An 18,483-nucleotide genomic window follows, 5' to 3' on the forward strand; every position below is an offset into this window, starting at 1 on the left:
CTTCAAAGTAGCCACTCTTGGCACTCGTTCATTCTCTCATATATAGTTCATTAAACATTCTGTGTTGTGTGCTTGTGTAATGATCGTCTGTGGTGGAAGAAGGTGAGGACCAAAGCGCAGCGTGGTAAGTGTTCATGTTTTTAATAAAATAACTGAACACTGAACAAAACAACAAACGACAAACGAACAGTCCCGTAAGATGAATGAAAAAAACACTAAACAGGAAATAATCACCCACAAAACACAGCTGGGAAAAAGCTACCTAAGTATGATTCTCAATCAGAGACAACGAACAACACCTGCCTCTGATTGAGAACCATACCAGGCCAAACACAAAACCACAACATAGAAAAAAGAACATAGACTACCCACCCCAACTCACGCCCTGACCAAACTAAAACAACGACATAACAAAGGAACTAAGGTCAGAATGTGACAGCCTGTTTGTTTTACCAGGTACTGCAATAATGTCTACCAATGGCATTCCCATGTTTTTGTGAGAAATTACACTGGTCACTCAGAAATGTATAAAGTATTTATAAAGTATAAATAGCACTCACTTTAGATTAGGGACTGCAAAATAGACGGTCCCCCCAAAAATCATAATGAATAATGTTTTGAAGTTTCTGTCCTATATCTAGGAGATAAGAAAGTTCAGGAAATAGGACACATGTTTACCCCCTTATTTACTACCTCCGTACCCCCATTCATTTATATGGGTTACCTTCAGATGAGTCCCGTGACATTTGTGGGGGTCGTAGAGCTATGGACGCTGCAGACGTTTTCATGAGAAGACTGATTTTCGGAATGTCTCATCGGTGGATGCCTCATCGGTGAATGTCTCATCAGTGAATGTCTCATCAGTGAATGTCTCATCGGTGAATGCCTCATCGGTGAATGTCTCATCTGTGAATGTCTCATCGGTGAATGTCTCATCGGTGAATGTCTCATCGGTGGATGCCTCATCGGTGAATGTCTCATCGGTGGATGTATCATCGGTGGATGTCTCATCGGTCTCATCAGTGGATGTCTCATCAGTGGATGTCTCATCAGTGGATGTCTCATTGGTGAATGTCTCATCAGTGAATGTCTCATCGGTGAATGTCTCATCGGTGGATGTCTCATCGGTGGATGTCTCATTGGTGAATGTCTCATCAGTGAATGTCTCATCGGTGAATGTCTCATCGGTGGATGTCTCATCGGTGGATGTCTCATCGGTGAATGTCTCATCGGTGGATGTCTCATCGGTGAATGTCTCATCGGTCTCATCAGTGGATGTCTCATCAGTGAATGTCTCATCGGTGAATGTCTCATCGGTGGATGTCTCATCGGTGGATGTCTCATCGGTGGATGTCTCATCGGTCTCATCAGTGGATGTCTCATCAGTGGATGCCTCATCGGTGAATGTCTCATCGGTGGATGTCTCATCGGTGGATGTCTCATCGGTGGATGTCTCATCGGTGGATGTCTCATCAGTGAATGTCTCATCGGTGGATGTCTCATCGGTGGATGTCTCATCAGTGAATGTCTCATCGGTGAATGTCTCATCGGTGAATGTCTCATCGGTGGATGTCTCATCGGTGGATGTCTCATCAGTGAATGTCTCATCGGTGAATGTCTCATCGGTGGATGTCTCATCGGTGGATGTCTCATCAGTGAATGTCTCATCGGTGAATGTCTCATCGGTGAATGTCTCATCGGTGAATGTCTCATCGGTCTCATCAGTGGATGTCTCATCAGTGAATGTCTCATCGGTGAATGTCTCATCGGTGGATGTCTCATCGGTGGATGTCTCATCGGTGAATGTCTCATCGGTCTCATCAGTGGATGTCTCATCAGTGAATGTCTCATCAGTGAATCTCTCATCGGTTGATGTCTCATCAGTGAATGTCTCATCGTTGGATGTCTCATCAGTGAATGTCTCATCAGTGAATGTCTCATCAGTGAATGTCTCATTAGTGAATGTCTCATCAGTGAATGTCTCATCGGTGAATGTCTCATCGGTGAATGTCTCATCGGTGGATGTCTCATCAGTGAATGTCTCATCAGTGAATCTCTCATCGGTTGATGTCTCATCAGTGAATATCTCATCAGTTAATGTCTCATCGGTGGATGTCTCATCAGTGAATGTCTCATCGGTGGATGTCTCATCAGTGAATGTCTCATCAGTGAATGTCTCATCGGTGAATGTCTCATCGGTTTATGTCTCATCGGTGAATGTCTCATCAGTGAATGTCTCATCGGTGGATGTCTCATCAGTGAATGTCTCATCAGTGAATGTCTCATCAGTGAATGTCTCATCGGTGGATGTGAGATGCAGCACAGGCAAAAAATATCTCTAATTTAAACTGACAGATTTTGATAGGTATATGTTTATTACTTTACTTAGTTTGACGCACGGGAGCGTCAATAGACGCTTAATTCATGTTTTGTCTGCATAATACAGCCAATAGCTACGTTAAAGAACTGGCAGTATCTCTGTCTCTCTCCCTCTCTTTGCTTTATTCTATTGAATTCAATATAAAACTTCTGTGTTTCTCATAGAATGATACCGGGACTAGTTAATGTTGATGCGGATTGATTTCCAGCATTGTGCTTTGATTGACAGTATGCGTATCTTTCTGCCAAGAAGTAATGGGCCTTTCAGCGAAGGAAACAGGTGGGAAATAGGTGGGACTTTCCAGCCTCCAGTGGCAGTGGCTATATAATGTAATCTGACACCACAGTCACTCATTACTACAGCTCATAAACTAGCAATGTGGCCTCAAGAACCTTTTTCGGTAGCACCTGTAATTTTTTAAAGCTTATCCATGATCTTGGCTCACTGATGACAGAGAGTCAGAACAGCTCTGCTAATGCTCGTTTGACTTTGAATGTGCATTTCTGCATGAGCTCAGCTCAGCCTATCAGAAAACCAGGCCAGCCCATCTTGGTAGGGGGCGGCCATTCCCCACTGATCTGGCAAATGCTGAAATATATTATTATGAAAGAGAAATTTCGCAAAAAGAATTTGAACAAATCTTAACAGGACCAGACCACCCAACAAAAGGATTGTCCGGCCCATCTGGCATTTGCCAGAATTGCCAAATGGCCAATCCGCCCATGCACACACCCTATTAGAGTGTAAATAAGGCAGCATTGTTTCAGTCCGACTTCAACAGACACATCTTCGATATTCAGGTTTCAGGTGTCTAATGTGGTTGTCTTCCCTACCTTAGTTGAATGCACTGACTGTAAATCACTATGTATAAGAGAGTCCGCTGAATGATCAAAATGTTCAAACCAGATGTGTCACAAGCCTCAACACAACACAGAAACCTGACGTCTGCTGGGTAGGCCTCTGGACTGACTGGTTTAGGGTCAGCTAAAGCAGTGTTTGACCATTGATGTTTATTTGTCTGAATATGTAATATATGACATTTGGGGCTGTGCTTTATATTACCCGAATATAATCCCTAATCCGAAATGTGTCCAATCCTGTAACCTGGGTGACCTGTTTTAACTAAAGACGTTGATGAGATCAGGCTGTCGGCGAGTAAGCCCATGACATAACTACTGTACTGTTATTTTATACAATATAAATTAAAATATCTCTATCTGAACAGAGCAATTTCCTTTTTAAATATATTCCTATGGTCGCTAAGGAACTCACAATATCACACATTTATAGTATGGATCTAAAATCTGACTGATTATTCTGATGCCTGGCCCTTCCTCAGCTCAACAAACATTTTTGATGCCTGGCCCTTCCACACATTTCCAGCAAGCGTGTCGAGACAAGCAGGCGTACTAACGGTCTCTATGCGCCGGCATCCCCCCATCCCCCCTCCTTCACCCCCCTCTCTCTGCCAGGGAAGCAGAGGATCTTGGGATACATACTGCAGCCTCCTGCCCGCCCTTCTCCTTCTCCTCGGCGCTCCTGAGCACAAGTGCAAGATGTGTAGGATATCAATGTAACTTAACTAATGAAAGTAATACCTCCGTCTCCTGGCATTTACTTGTTTACCTTTAGCCGGAGAACAGGAAGAAAAAGAGGAAGAAAAAACAGGAAGAGGAAGAAAAAACAGGAAGAAAAAACAGGAAGAGGAAGAAAAAACAGGAAGAGGAAGAAAAAACAGGAAGAGGAAGAAAAAACAGGAAGAGGAAGAGGAAGAAAAAACAGGAAGAGGAAGAAAAAACAGGAAGAGGAAGAAAACAACATTCAAGCTCCATTGCACATTCTGTACGAGAGAGATAGACAGAGGGACACGAAAAAACAAAAGGCAGCCACTGAAATTTGCATGGTGCTCAATTATACATTAGCGAACATCACTTGGCAATCTGTTCATATCAATTTAATTGGATTTTAATACTGCCTCTGATCTTGTTTTCTAATTAACAGCAGCGGCTGGCAATAAAGCAGAACCATGCACCCAGCAACACCTTTGATCCAGGCCATATGGAGTTCCTTAGAGCTCAATGGGAAAAAAATCAGTCACCTAAATATGGGCCTATGACAAGCCCAGCGCAAGAGGGGAAGGGGGTAGTGGGTAGTTGGGCATGGGGGGTGGCACAGGAGTGTGTGTGTGTGGTGTGGGTTGGATTGGGAGTTGTGTGTGTGTGTATGTGGGTGCATGTGTGTGTGTGCCAGGGGCGGAGGGACAAGCGCGACCCCCAGATGGCCGGATATTGCTCCTGCTAGCGCCTTCATTGATTCATTTCTCTTCTGATTGGTTGTCATTACTGATAAATAAAACATGATCTTGGAATCAAATGCAAATCAGCTTCTGAGCTTTAGGGAAATGTTAATTGCTTTTTCAAATCTGTTTATTTCTACCCTTGTTGCCATCAACTTTGGATTTGAGGAGGGACCTAGTAGTACCAAGGAAGGAATGAAGGGATGAAAGTTGGAGATGAGAGAGAGCGTTTCTTTTTTTCATCTTCCCTCTCTCAGGCTTCAAGAGCAGAGATGTGAGTTGTTTGTCTCACTGGCTGAGCAGGTAGTGAGGATGGGGAACATTGCTCATACCCATGACAATGTAACTCTTAACACCGTCTGATTAGAAGGTGGCAAATAGAGTTTTCACACCCCTTGACTTTTTCCACTTTTTTTTGTGTCACAGCCTGAATGTATAATTGATTCAATTGAGATGTTTTGTCACTGGCCTACACGCAATACCCCATAATGTCAAAGTGGATTCATGTTTTTAGACATTTTTACAAATGAATAAAAAATGTAAAGCTGAAATGTCTTTAGTCAATAAGGGTTCAACCCCTTTGTTATGGTAAGCCTAAATAATTCAGGAGTAAAACAAGTCACATAATAAGTTACATGAACTCACTCTGTGTGCAATAATAGTATTTAACATGATTTTTGAATGACTACCTCATCTCTGTACCCCACACATACTGTATTTGCCACCTGTTGAAAACTGTATTTGACACCTGTAAGGTCCCTCAGTCAAGCAGTGAATTTCAAACACAGATTCAACCACAAAGACCAGGGAGGTTTTCCAATGCCTCGCAAAGAAGGGCACCTAATGGTAGATGGGTATATAAAAAAGCAGACATTGAACATCCCTTTTACTATGGTGACTATTAATGACACTTTGGCTGGCGTATCAATACACCCAGTCACGACAAAGATACAGGCGTCTTTCCTAACACAGTTGCCGGAGAGGAAGGAAACTGCTCAGGGATTTCACCATGAGGCCAATGGTGACTTTAAAACAGTTACAGAGTTTAATGGCTGTGATAGGAGAAAACTGAGGATGGATCAACAACATTGAAGTTATTCCACAAAACTAACATAATTAACAAAGGAAAAATAAGAAAGACTGTACAGAATAAAAGTATTCCAAAACATACATCCTGTTTGCAACAAGGCACTAATGTAATACCACAAAAATTGTGGCAAAGCAATCAACTTTTTGTCATGAATACAAAGTGTTATGTTTGGGGCAAATACAATACAACACATTACTGAGTACAACTCTCTATATTTTCAAGCATAGTGGTAGCTGTATCATGTTATGGGTATGGTTGTAATCGTGAAGGACTGGGGAGTTTTTCAGGATATCAAATAAATGGATTAGAGGCAAAATCCTAGAGGAAAACCTAGTTCAGTCTGCTTTCCACTAGACACTGGGAGATGAATTCACCTTTCAGCAGGACAATAACCTAAAACACAGTGCCAAATCTACACTGGAGTTGCTTACCAAGAATACTGTGAATGTTCCCTGGGTGGCTTAAATCTACCTAAAAATCTATTGCAATACCTGCAAATGGTTGTCTAGCAATGATCAACAACAAATTTGATAGCACTTGAAGAACATTTTTCAAAATAATAATCGGAAAATGTAGCACAATCCAGTGTGGAAAGCTCTTAGAGAATTACCCAGAAACACTCACAGCTGTAGATGCTTCTACAAAGTATTGACTCAGGGGACTGAAGACTTATGTAAACGAGATACAGTATTTCTGTATTTCATTTTCAATAAATTTGCAAACATTTCTAAAAACATGTTTCACTTTGTCATTATGGGGTTTTGTCTGTAGATGGGTGAGAAAAAACAATACATGTAATCCACTTTGAATTTGTGCAGGAACACAACAAAATGTGGAATAAGTCAAGGGGTATGAATGCTTTCTGAAGGCACTGTACTAGCCAAACACCACGTCAGCTTTTGGACAAACATGTCCAATCACCACGCTATATTTAAACATTGGTTTCATTGACAACTTACAGACCACCTAAAGAGTGTAATGCTCCGGGTGTCGTGGGTGTGGAGTCAAATGCAGGAGACAGAGAGTTCAATGCTGCGCGTCCTTTAATCGCACCAATGCACCACAGGGTGCTCACAAAAACGTTACGTTCCCAAAACACAGGGAATCAAAATGTACAAATGGGACACAACGTGCCTATACCACAGAGCCGAAGGTTTACAATGAAATAATCCCGCACAACAACCAGGCGGGCCGGCTGTCTAATAAAGACAAACTAATTACACATTCACAGGTGCTACCACTCAACATACAAGGAGGGGAAGGAAAAACAATCAGTGGCAGCTAATAGGCCGGTGACGACGACCGCCGAGCGCCACCTGCCCGGGAAAGGGAAACACCCTCGGTCGGACTCGTGACAGTACCCCCCCCCTGACGCATGGCTCCCGCAGCGCGCCGACACCGGCCTCGAGGTCGCCCCGGAGGACGAGGGGCAGGACGATCCGGATGGAGGCGATGGAAATCCCTCAACATGGAGGGATCCAAGATGTCCCCCACCGGTACCCAGCACCTCTCCTCCGGACCGTACCCCTCCCAGTCCACGAGGTACTGCAGGCCCCTCACCCGGCGTCTTGAGTCCAGAATGGCCCGGATCGTGTACGCCGGGGACCCCTCGATGTCCAGCGGGGGGGGGGGGGACCTCCGGTACCTCACTGTCCTGCAGGGGACCAGCTACCACCGGCCTGAGGAGAGACACATGAAACGAGGGGTTAATACGATAATAGGAAGGGAGTTGTAATCGATAACACACCTCGTTTATCCTCCTCAGGACTTTAAAGGGCCCTACACACTGCGGACCCAGCTTCCGGCAGGGCAAGCGGAGAGGTAGGTTTCGGGTCGAGAGCCAGACCCTGTCCCCCGGTACAAACACGGGGGCCTCACTGCGGTGGCGGTCAGCACTCCTCTTCTGCCGTCCACTCGCTTGTCGTAGAGATTCCTGGACGGCCCTCCAGGTCTCCTTGGAGCGCTGTACCCATTCCTCCACCGCAGGAGCCTCGGTCTGGCTCGGATGCCATGGTGCCAGGACCGGCTGGTACCCCAACACACACTGAAAAGGGGACACGTTAGTAGAGGAGTGGCGTAGTGAGTTCTGAGCCATTTCAGCCCAGGGAATGTATCGTGCCCACTCCCCTGGCCGATCCTGGCAATACGACCGCAGAAACCTACCCACCTCCTGGTTCACTCTCTCCACCTGCCCATTACTCTCGGGGTGATAACCGGAGGTCAGGCTGACAGAGACCCCCAAACGTTCCATGAACGCTCTCCATACCCGGGACGTGAATTGGGGGCCCCGATCAGAAACGATGTCCTCCGGCACCCCGTAGTGCCGGAAGACATGGGTGAATAACGCCTCCGCAGTCTGTAGGGCTGTAGGGATACCGGGCAACGGGAGGAGACGGCAGGACTTAGAGAACCGATCCACAATCACCAGAACCGTGGTGTTCCCCTGAGACGGCGGGAGATCGGTTAGGAAATCTATGGACAGATGTGACCATGGCCGCTGTGGAACAGGGAGGGGTTGTAGCTTCCCTCTAGGAAGGTGCCTAGGAGCCTTACTCTGAGCGCACACTGAACAGGAGGAGACATAACCCTTAACGTCCTTAGCCAACGTAGGCCACCAATACCTCCCCTGAAGGCTCCCCACTGTCCTCGTCACCCCAGGGTGACCCGAGGAGGGTAGAACGTGAGCCCACCGAATCAGTTTGTCCCGAACACCAAGCGGCACGTACCTTCGCCCCGCTGGACACTGAGAAGGCGCGGGTTCAGCCCGTAACGCCCGCTCGATGTCCGAGTCCACCTCCCATACCACTGGGGCTACCAGCTTCGATGCGGGAAGGATGGGAGTAGGTTCGGTGGACCCATCCTCCGTGTCATAAAGGCGGGACAGTGCGTCAGCCTTCACGTTCTGGGAGCCCGGTCTATAAGACAAAGTAAATCGGAACCGGGTGAAGAACATGGCCCACCTTGCCTGACGTGGGTTAAGTCTCCTAGCTGCCCGAATATACTCCAGATTCTGGTGGTCGGTCCAGATGAGAAAGGGGTGTTTAGCCCCCTCAAGCCAGTGTCTCCACACCTTCAGAGCTCTAACCACCGCTAGCAACTCCCGGTCCCCCACATCACAGTTACGCTCCGCTGGGCTGAGCTTCCTTGAGAAGAAAGCGCAGGGTCGGAGTTTTGGTGGCGTACCCGAGCGCTGTGATAGCACGGCACCCACCCCAGCCTCGGACGCGTCCACCTCCACTATGAATGCTAGAGAGGGGTCCGGATGCGCCAACACGGGCGCATCAGTAAACAGCGCCTTCAACTTGTTGAATGCTCCGTCCGCCTCTGCTGACCACTGCAAACGCACCGGGCCCCCCTTCAGCAGTGAGGTGATGGGAGCCGCTACCTGGCCAAAACCCCGGATAAACCTCCGGTAGTAGTTGGCAAAACCCAGAAAACGCTGCACCTCCTTTACCGTGGTCGGAGTCGGCCAATTACGCACGGCCCTAATGCGGTCACCCTCCATCACTACCCCCGAGGTGGAAATGCGATATCCCAGAAAAGAGACGGCTCGTTTAGAGAACACGCATTTCTCAGCCTTGACGTATAGGTCATGCTCCAGCAGTCTACCAAGCACCTTGCGCACCAGAGACACATGCGCGGTGTGAGTGGCCGAGTAGATCAGAATGTCATCGATATAAGCCACCACTCCCTGCCCGCACATGTCCCTGAGAATCTCGTCTACAAAGGATTGGAAAACGGCTGGAGCATTCTTTAACCCATACGGCATGACGAGGTACTCATAGTGGCCTGATGTAGTACTAAATGCGGTTTTCCACTCGTCTCCCTTCCGAATACGCACCAAACTATACGCGCTCCTGAGATCCAGTTTTGTGAAGAACTGCGCTCCGTGGAACGATTCCACCGCCGTAGCGATGAGAGGTAGAGGGTAACTATACCCCACTGTGATGGCATTTAGACCTCTATAATCGATACACGGACGCAAGCCTCCCTCCTTTTTCCTCACAAAAAAGAAACTTGAGGAGACGGGTGAAATGGAGGACCGAATGTACCCCTGTCCCAGCGCCTCCGTGACATATGTCTCCATTGCCAACGTCTCCTCCTGGGACAGCGGGTACACGTGACTCTTGGGAAGCGCAGCGTCTACCTGGAGATCTATCGTACAATCCCTTCCCGGTCGATAAGGTGGTAATTTAGTCGCTTTCACTTTACTGAAAGCGATTGCCAAATCGGCATACTCGGGGGGAATGCACACCGTGGAACCCTGGTCTGGACTCTCCACCGACGTGGCACCGATGGAAACTCCCAAACACCTTCCAGAACACTCCTCTGACCACCCCTGGAGAACCCCCTGTTTCCACAAAATTTTAGGATTGTGCCGGGCCAGCCAGGGAGTCCCCAGCACCACTGGAAACGCAGGCGAGTCAATAATAAAGAAACTGATACGCTCCCTATGATTCCCCTGCGTCACCATGTCCAGTGGGACCGTGGTCTCCCTGACCATCCCTGACCCTAATGGCCGGCTATCTAGGGAGTGCACGGGGAAAGGAGAATCTATCGGCACCAGCGGAACCCCTAACTTAAGGGCGAGTCCGCGATCCATAAAGTTCCCAGCTGCGCCTGAATCGACGAGCGCCCTATGCTGGGAAGAGGGAAAAAAGCGAAGGAAAAAAGTTAAGACAAACATGTGGCCAACAGGGGGTTCTGGGTGAGTTTGATGCTGACTCACCTGGGGTGACCGAGAAGCGTTCCGCCTGCCATCTCTACTCCCAGACGGACCCCCCCAGCACCGATCAGACGTGTGTCCTCTCCGACCACAGTTGGTGCAGGGAAGGCCTCCTCCTCCGGTACCCCTCGGCGCAGCCCCTCCCAACTCCATCGGAATGGGAGCGGAGGGGCTGGGTGGTGGAACGCACAGGACCCTCTCTGAACGCCCGCGGGCAGCCAGCAGATTATCCAGTCGAATGGACATGTCAATCAGCTGATCCAGTGACAGAGTGGTGTCCCGACACGCTAACTCCCGGCGGACATCCTCTCGGAGACTACACCTGTAGTGGTCCATGAGAGCCCTGTCGTTCCACCCAGATCCGGCTGCCAAGGTCCGGAACTCCAGCGCGTAATCCTGGGCGCTCCTCCTCTCCTGCCTGAGGTGAAATAGTCGTTCTGCCGCCGCTCGGCCATCTAGAGGGTGATCAAACACGGCGCGGAAGCGACGGGAAAACTCTGGGTAGTGCTCCCGCGCTGAGTCTGGACCATTCCAGACCGCGTTCGCCCATTCCAGGGCACGACCCGTGAGGCAGGAGATGAGGACACTCACCCTCTCTTCTCCTGAGGGTGTGGGTCTGACGGTGGCCAGGTATAGCTCCAGCTGGAGCAGAAACCCCTGGCAACCCGCCGCCGCTCCATCATAAGCCCTCGGTAGCGTCAGACGGAGGGTGCTGGAGTCGGGAGATGGGGAGTCCGGAACCGTGGGTGCCGAAGGTGGAGAGAGGAGCCCACTCCTCTCCCATCTGTCCATTCTCTCCATCACTTGATCCATCGCGGATCCGATCCGATGAAGGACGGTGGTGTGGTGGAGAACCCGTTCCTCCATCGATGGGAGAGGGTTGGCTGCTGCTCCTGCTGACTCCATCAATTTGATAGGTGCGGGATTCTGTAATGCTCCGGGTGTCGTGGGTGTGGAGTCAAATGCAGGAGACAGAGAGTTCAATGCTGCGCGTCCTTTAATCGCACCAATGCACCACAGGGTGCTCACAAAAACGTTACGTTCCCAAAACACAGGGAATCAAAATGTACAAATGGGACACAACGTGCCTATACCACAGAGCCGAAGGTTTACAATGAAATAATCCCGCACAACAACCAGGCGGGCCGGCTGTCTAATAAAGACAAACTAATTACACATTCACAGGTGCTACCACTAAACATACAAGGAGGGGAAGGAAAAACAATCAGTGGCAGCTAATAGGCCGGTGACGACGACCGCCGAGCGCCACCTGCCCGGGAAAGGGAAACACCCTCGGTCGGACTCGTGACAAAGAGGTTGAGCAATATGTCATTTTTATTTAATTGAATTAGTAAAATATCTGTTTTACATTTTTTATTCCATTACATCATGTACCGGAAATATACACATTTGGAAAAGGAAAATTTGGAAAGTTAAACATCACAAATGTTCCTGATAGAAATGTCAGTTTCTGATTAATTTAGAGTGTTTGATAACTACTTCTGCATTCTAGATAACTTTAGTAAGCCATCCTTGATCTGTTAGCTAGCTAGGTAGCGTAATGTCTGTGTTTTCTCAAAATGCTCTGAGCACGTAAATTGGAGCACGGGAGGTCGGTTTGACTCCGTTTTCCGTTCTTAGCTACCCATGAAAAATGTACCTTGCGTAACATTAGTTTTAGGTCATTTTTGCCTGTTTAACTAGCTGGCTTGCTAGATTATTATTACTATTCACATACTGTATCTAGCTGATTATCATGAAGTAAATAGTTTGCTTTGTGCATATCGTGTTTCATCTATTGTTGCCTTTGTCCTGGCTGGAAGAAGGTTCAGTGAATAGGGAGATGCAGCATGAGGTAATACAGTAGCGGGAGTGCGAGTGCTTCTCACACAAGAACATACTCAATAGAATATGGTCGGAGAGTGCATTCGTAGCATGAGAGTGTGGAGGTAGAATGCATATCGAGAAACACTCTCTGTCTCTCCCCCAACATTTGGACAGTTCTCACCTCCATGTCTGTTTTTGGGCTAATTGAAGCTCTTTCACGCCGACGCCACCTAATGATGTTCAGTGACTCAGGGCCAATATTCTCCCATGAAGCCCAGCCTCAAAGATGCCTCATAGCTGCCTGGTGGCTGATGGTAGGAGACAGTGGAAAAGGCTCAGCCCCACCTCAACACTTACAACACTAATTGTTATTAATGCTGCTGATCACAACCCACCAAGGCCAACGTGTGTGTGTGTGTGTGTGTGTGTGTGTGTGTGTGTGTGTGTGTGTGTGTGTGTGTGTGTGTGTGTGTGTGTGTGAGAGAGAGAGTATGTGTGTGTGAGAGAGATGCATAGAGACTGTGTGTGCGTGAGTATGAGTGTGTGAGCCAGAGAGAGATGAGCAAGCCAACGCTGGAGTCTCCTTGATGTGTTTTTCCTTTTTCCTCTCCCTCTCTTCCTTATTTCCCCTTTTTTGTGAAGCGGACAATTGAGGGGGATAATCACAGAAGAAGGATACAAGGGAGGAAAGAGGGAGTAGAGAGGAGGAGGAGGAGAGAAGGGAGGAGGAGGAGGAGAGAAGGGAGGAGGAGGAGGAGGAGGAGAGAAGGGAGGAGGAGGAGGAGGAGGAGGAGAGAAGGGAGGAGGAGGAGGAGAGAGGAGAGAAGGGAGGAGGAGGAGAGAAGGGAGGAGGAGGAGAGGGGAGGAGGAGGAGGAGAGAGGAGGAGGAGGAGAGAAGGGAGGAGGAGGAGAGAAGGGAGTAGAGAGGAGGAGGAGGAGAGAAGGGAGGAGGAGGAGATAAGGGAGGAGAGAGGAGGAGGAGGAGGAGGAGAGAGGAGGAGGAGGAGGAGGAGAGAAGAGGAGGAGGAGAGAAGGGAGGAGGAGGAGGAGAGAAGGGAGGAAAGAGGGAGTAGAGAGGAGGAGGAGGAGAGAAGGGAGGAGGAGGAGGAGAGAAGGGAGGAGGAGGAGGAGAGAAGGGAGGAAAGGAGGAGAAAAATCTGTTGTGCATCAGGCACTCCACAGAGGTATTAGCCAGCCAGGCTGATTTACCATCCCCAGGAAGCCAAGGTCTTCATTTGGAAATCTAGGACTGTTATGTGGAGAATTCTAATTTGTAATTAGGAAGATTAGACAAATCTTGGGAATGAAAAAGATTATTGACTTATATAATAAAATCAACAATGTGGGCCCTGGTTAAATAATCATTGGCTGGGCTGGATAGAGAGGCGGTGTGCCAGAATGGGAAAGGAGGGTTAGCTGGATCCAATACCGGGGTACTTAGAGAAAACCCCCCAAAACAACAGAAACACTTAGGGAAGCACGTGACTGATCACACAGTCCTCATGAATCTCAGTGTTCAACACTTCACTTATGGATCTACTGAAGCCTTGTTCTTATTGGCCACATTGGTGCCTAAGTGGCGATTAGGCCTAGTTATTGTGATGATCTGACAAATTTGACTTTTATCAATTACTAGTTAATAATTTTATGAATCCATGTGTATTGTATAGGCTATTCTACAAAGCAGTTGATGCCAATGCTTGATACACTTTTCTATTTAGTTAGGACTTCCACAAGTACAGTAGCAGGCAGACACACAGACAGATATTAGGTTGAGAGGGCATGGGTAAGATTTAGTTTGCATTGCTTTGCTTTTCTTCTCCCTGTGCATGTTGGTTTTCTAGTGTCACTCAATTTCCCTGTGCAAAGTTTAGGGGTTTCATTCTACAATATTATCCCAGTTTAGAGAGTCTCTCTTATGCAAAGTCAATTAAGTGGGGAACGGTGTTCAGAAAAGAGGGTTCAGAGGGAGAGAAAATAGAGGAGAGGGTGAAGTGTTTGCGATGGGGAGTGATTTCTAATACAAACAAGCCCTTTATCTACCCACTCTGCTCTGTCCTGAAGACTTCATTATAGAGACAATGCATAAATCTACATTGAAATCTGGAATTCTCTCCTCAAAATGTCATACTTTCAGGTATTCCTACATCCCCAAGTAGCAGAAATGGTGCATTTTACATGATAAATGGGAGCGTTTTTATTGAGGAACGATTTTAAACCCGTATAGGTGTTTGTGCACACAACTCTGAGGATAAACTGTATGACTTACAATATGGGCCATCTTTCGTTGAAGGGTAATTTGGATAACAATTAACTGGACAGTCACTGTCTTAAGGTAATCAAATCAATCAAATATGAACCAAATCACTAGAGGGAAAGAAAAGACAGCCATGCAAATCTGTGAAGGTTAGAGTAGTAGTTATGTTTAAAACTATTTCATCATCATCTTGACACAGTATAATATCTCCGGCTAGGCATTCTGTCCATTTCTCATGACAATGAACCATATGGCCATTATGCCCTGTAAACCTTGATGATGGGCATTTTATCAAGTAAATTCACAGTTTTCTCAATAGACTATAGGACACAGACATCCATATGAAGTACAAGAGAAAATAACTACATCATTCTTTGACTGCATCCCAAAAGGCAACCTATTCACTACATAGTGCACTACTTTAGACCAAGGCCCATATGGATCTGCTCAAAAGTAGTGCACTATAGAGGGAATAGGGTGCCATTTGAGATGAAGGCTTTGACTTTGGAGATACAGAGTGGTCTTGGACGTCTTCTATTGTTGAGATACCCTAAAAAGCACAGGGCCAAGCAAGAGCAAGGCCGTACAATGTTTATGGTTGTCATTCTGAGGTTATTGTTTCACATAACCATCCAGCTTATTATTTAACAAAAAGTATTACAAAAATAAATAGTATTTTCAAGCGCACTGTTCCACCTCTTTAAAATGTATTTATTTACACGTTTTTGCCTCAAAAAAGTAAAGAAGGGACATAGCCCTTTCCTGCAGTCAAATGACTAAATGGCCCTCTAGTGGCCTCATGGGTGGAACATTATTAATATTTTTCATAATTTCATAATTAATAAACTATTTAAAAAAAATCAAAAATCAGGTGTTTCTATGTCAAATGGTTTTGTTATATTTCAGTCTTCTGTGAAGTATATAAAGTTTAATATTGGGATGCAAACTCAAAATGTAATAGATTTCAACTCTATATCTGATATGGTACAGGTGTCTTGTTTTTTTAAGCCCATAACCATGTGTGTGAGGTATAAACTTTTGTTTCAAAGTAGATTTGTTTAAAACTACCAATAAACACTCCGTGTGACCCTGATTTAGCCCACTGCAGTAAAAGGTTAAACCTTATGAAAGACAAAATGTAGTCCATCTCAGTAACGTATCATCTCCATCCCAACTGTAAGTTAAAACTTCTTCAGGAGTGAAAGAATAGCATGCTATTGTTTGAGGAGAGTGCATAGTTTTGAACATGAAATGTTATTAATAAACAAATTAGGCACATTTGGGCAGTCTTGATGCAACATTTTGAACAGCAATACAATGGTTCATTGGATCGGTCTAAAACTTTGCAAATACACTGCTGCCATCTAGGTCTACCAGACCTAATGTGTTATAGTATCCAACATTCCTTTCACATTTCCACAAACTTCAAAGTGTTTCCTTTCAACTGGTACCCAAATGCATATCCTTGCGTCAGGGCCTGAGCTACAGACAGTTAGATTTGGGTATGTCGTTTTTTGCGATTAAAAAAAAAAATGGGGCCGATCCTTAAGAGGAGACCAACACCCTCCGCTCCCCGGGTTAAAGAAAGAAAATAATACATTTTACAATACGTTTGATTGCGTAGCTGCATTTAGCTGTGGTCGTGATACATCATGTCAGTGGAACTGATATCAAACAAAAAATAAATTGAATCTAAAGAAGTTTGAAAAAGAAAAAAAATGAGATTATCCAGAGGATAAGGTAACAAAGAATTTGTGAGCTATGTGTGTGTGTGTGTGTGTGTGTGTGTGTGTGTGTGTTTGTGTGTGTGCATGCGTGTGCAAGTGTGTGTGTATATAGATGGGGTTTCATTGGATTAAAGTCTATTGTATGCTGATATAACTAGCCTGAGGGCTTTTCATTTTGAGACAATTTAAGGTATTTTCTGTACAAATGAAATTATTCCCTTCCGTTGACATGTGTGATTTTCAAATGAGATACTTTCTCTCTATTGTGTGGACGATAAGTAGTAACTAAAAGGTGTTTTCGAAGTGTAGATGGAACCTATTCTGTTAACAACAATTTCCTATTTTGTGTGTATAGTTACAGCTAGTAGTGTGGATAGTGGCATGCATGTATTCTCCGTGGGATCTCTCATACTGTTGTAAATACATTTGAAATAGCCAAGAAAGCATTAAGGAATGCGTTCCAAATGGCACCCTATTCCCTATGTAGTGGACTACTTTTGACCAGGACCCATAAGGCTTTGGTCATAGTAGTGCACCATGAAAGGAATAGGGTGCCATTTGGAACATACAGTATATAGATCTGGTGGGCAGTAATGGTTTAGCACAGCGGGAGTTTTGAAATAGAGGCCTGGCTGCTTTCATGTAGTGGTTTAGCACAGCGGGAGTTTTGAAATAGAAGCCTGGCTGCTTTCACGGTAAAGACATACAGCTCTATTGTTATGTTCACCTCAATGTGTTGTGATGATGATGTGGCTTTCAAGGGCCAGCATTTTTCTGACTAAAAAGCACCTGTGTGTACGTTTCTGTGTTTGTGTGTGTGTGTATATATGCATGCTAGTTACAGTCTCTAACAAGGTCCAAGAGCTTTACCTGATGAAATCGTCCTGGCCCTACCTGGGGATGATGAACGAATTGGCCTGAATGGAGGTTGACGTGGAGAGGGTTGGGGAGGATGGTGGTGTCCCGGGGTGATGGGGTTTGAGGTTGACGTGGAGAGGGTTGGGGATGATGGTGGTGTCCCGGGGTGATGGGGTTTGAGGTTGATGGAGAGGGTTGGGGAGGATGGTGGTGGCCAGGGGTGATGGGGTTTGAGGTTGATGGAGAGGGGTTGGGGAGGATGGTGGTGTCCCGGGGTGATGGGGTTTGAGGTTGATGGAGAGGGGTTGGGGAGGATGGTGGTGTCCCGGGGTGATGGGGTTTGAGGTTGATGGAGAGGTTTGGGGAGGATGGTGGTGGCCAGGGGTGATGGCGTTTGAGGTTGATGGAGAGGGGTTGGGGAGGATGGTGGTGTCCCGGGGTGATGTGGTTTGAGGTTAATGGAGAGGGTTGGGGAGGATGGTGGTGGCCAGGGGTGATGGGGTTTGAGGTTGATGGATAGGGTTTGGGGATGATGGTGGTGTCCCGGGGTGATGGGATTTGAGGTTGATGGAGAGGTTTGGAAAGGATGGTGGTGGCCAGGGGTGATGGGGTTTGAGGTTGATGGAGAGGGGTTGGAGATGATGGTGGTGGCCAGGGGAAATTGGGTTTGAGGTTGATGGAGAGGGGTTGGGGAGGATGGTGGAGGCGCTTGGGGAGCTGCATGTCTGAGGTGGGGGTGGAGGTGTTTGGGGGTGTTGGTGGCTGAGTGATGCGGTGTGATGAGTCAGTGCTTGAGTTTACCATATTGAAAGTGAGACCTGATGGGGTTAAAGATGGCAGTTGGGGATGTTTCGGTATGATGGGGAGTCATTTGGGTTGATGATAGTGACAGTCAGTCAGTGGGGATGAGGATAGTGACAGTCAGACAGTGGGGATGATGATAGTGACAGTCAGTCAGTGGGGATGATGATAGTGACAGTCAGTCAGTGGGAATGATAATAGTGACAGTCAGTCAGTGGGGATGATAGTTAGTGTCAGTCAGTGGGGATGAGGATAGTGAGAGTCAGTCAGTGGGGATGAGGATAGTGAGAGTCAGTCAGTGGGGATGATGATAGTGAGAGTCAGTCAGTGGGGATGATGATAGTGAGAGTCAGTCAGTGGGGATGATGATAGTGACAGTCAGTCAGTGGGGATGATAGTTAGTGTCAGTCAGTCAGTGGGGATGATAGTTAGTGTCAGTCAGTGGGGATGAGGATAGTGAGAGTCAGTCAGTGGGGATGAGGATAGTGAGAGTCAGTCAGTGGGGATGATGATAGTGAGAG

General features: G+C 46.8%; 1 protein-coding gene across 1 annotated transcript; it reads right to left on the reverse strand.

Annotated features, from left to right (window-relative positions):
- Nucleotides 1-784: 784 nt before the first annotated feature.
- Nucleotides 785-17,965, reverse strand: LOC118944262 (dentin sialophosphoprotein-like). Its single transcript, XM_036962726.1, has 2 exons — nucleotides 17,198-17,965; nucleotides 785-2,176 (listed from the first exon to the last, which is right to left on the reverse strand). The coding sequence occupies exons 1-2, from the start codon at nucleotides 17,963-17,965 to the stop codon at nucleotides 785-787; spliced, it is 2,160 nt and encodes a 719-aa protein (XP_036818621.1).
- Nucleotides 17,966-18,483: the final 518 nt, after the last annotated feature.

The sequence above is a fragment of the Oncorhynchus mykiss genome, chromosome 25 (assembly GCF_013265735.2).
Source record: "Oncorhynchus mykiss isolate Arlee chromosome 25, USDA_OmykA_1.1, whole genome shotgun sequence".
In the NCBI taxonomy this organism is placed as follows: Eukaryota; Metazoa; Chordata; class Actinopteri; order Salmoniformes; family Salmonidae; genus Oncorhynchus; species Oncorhynchus mykiss.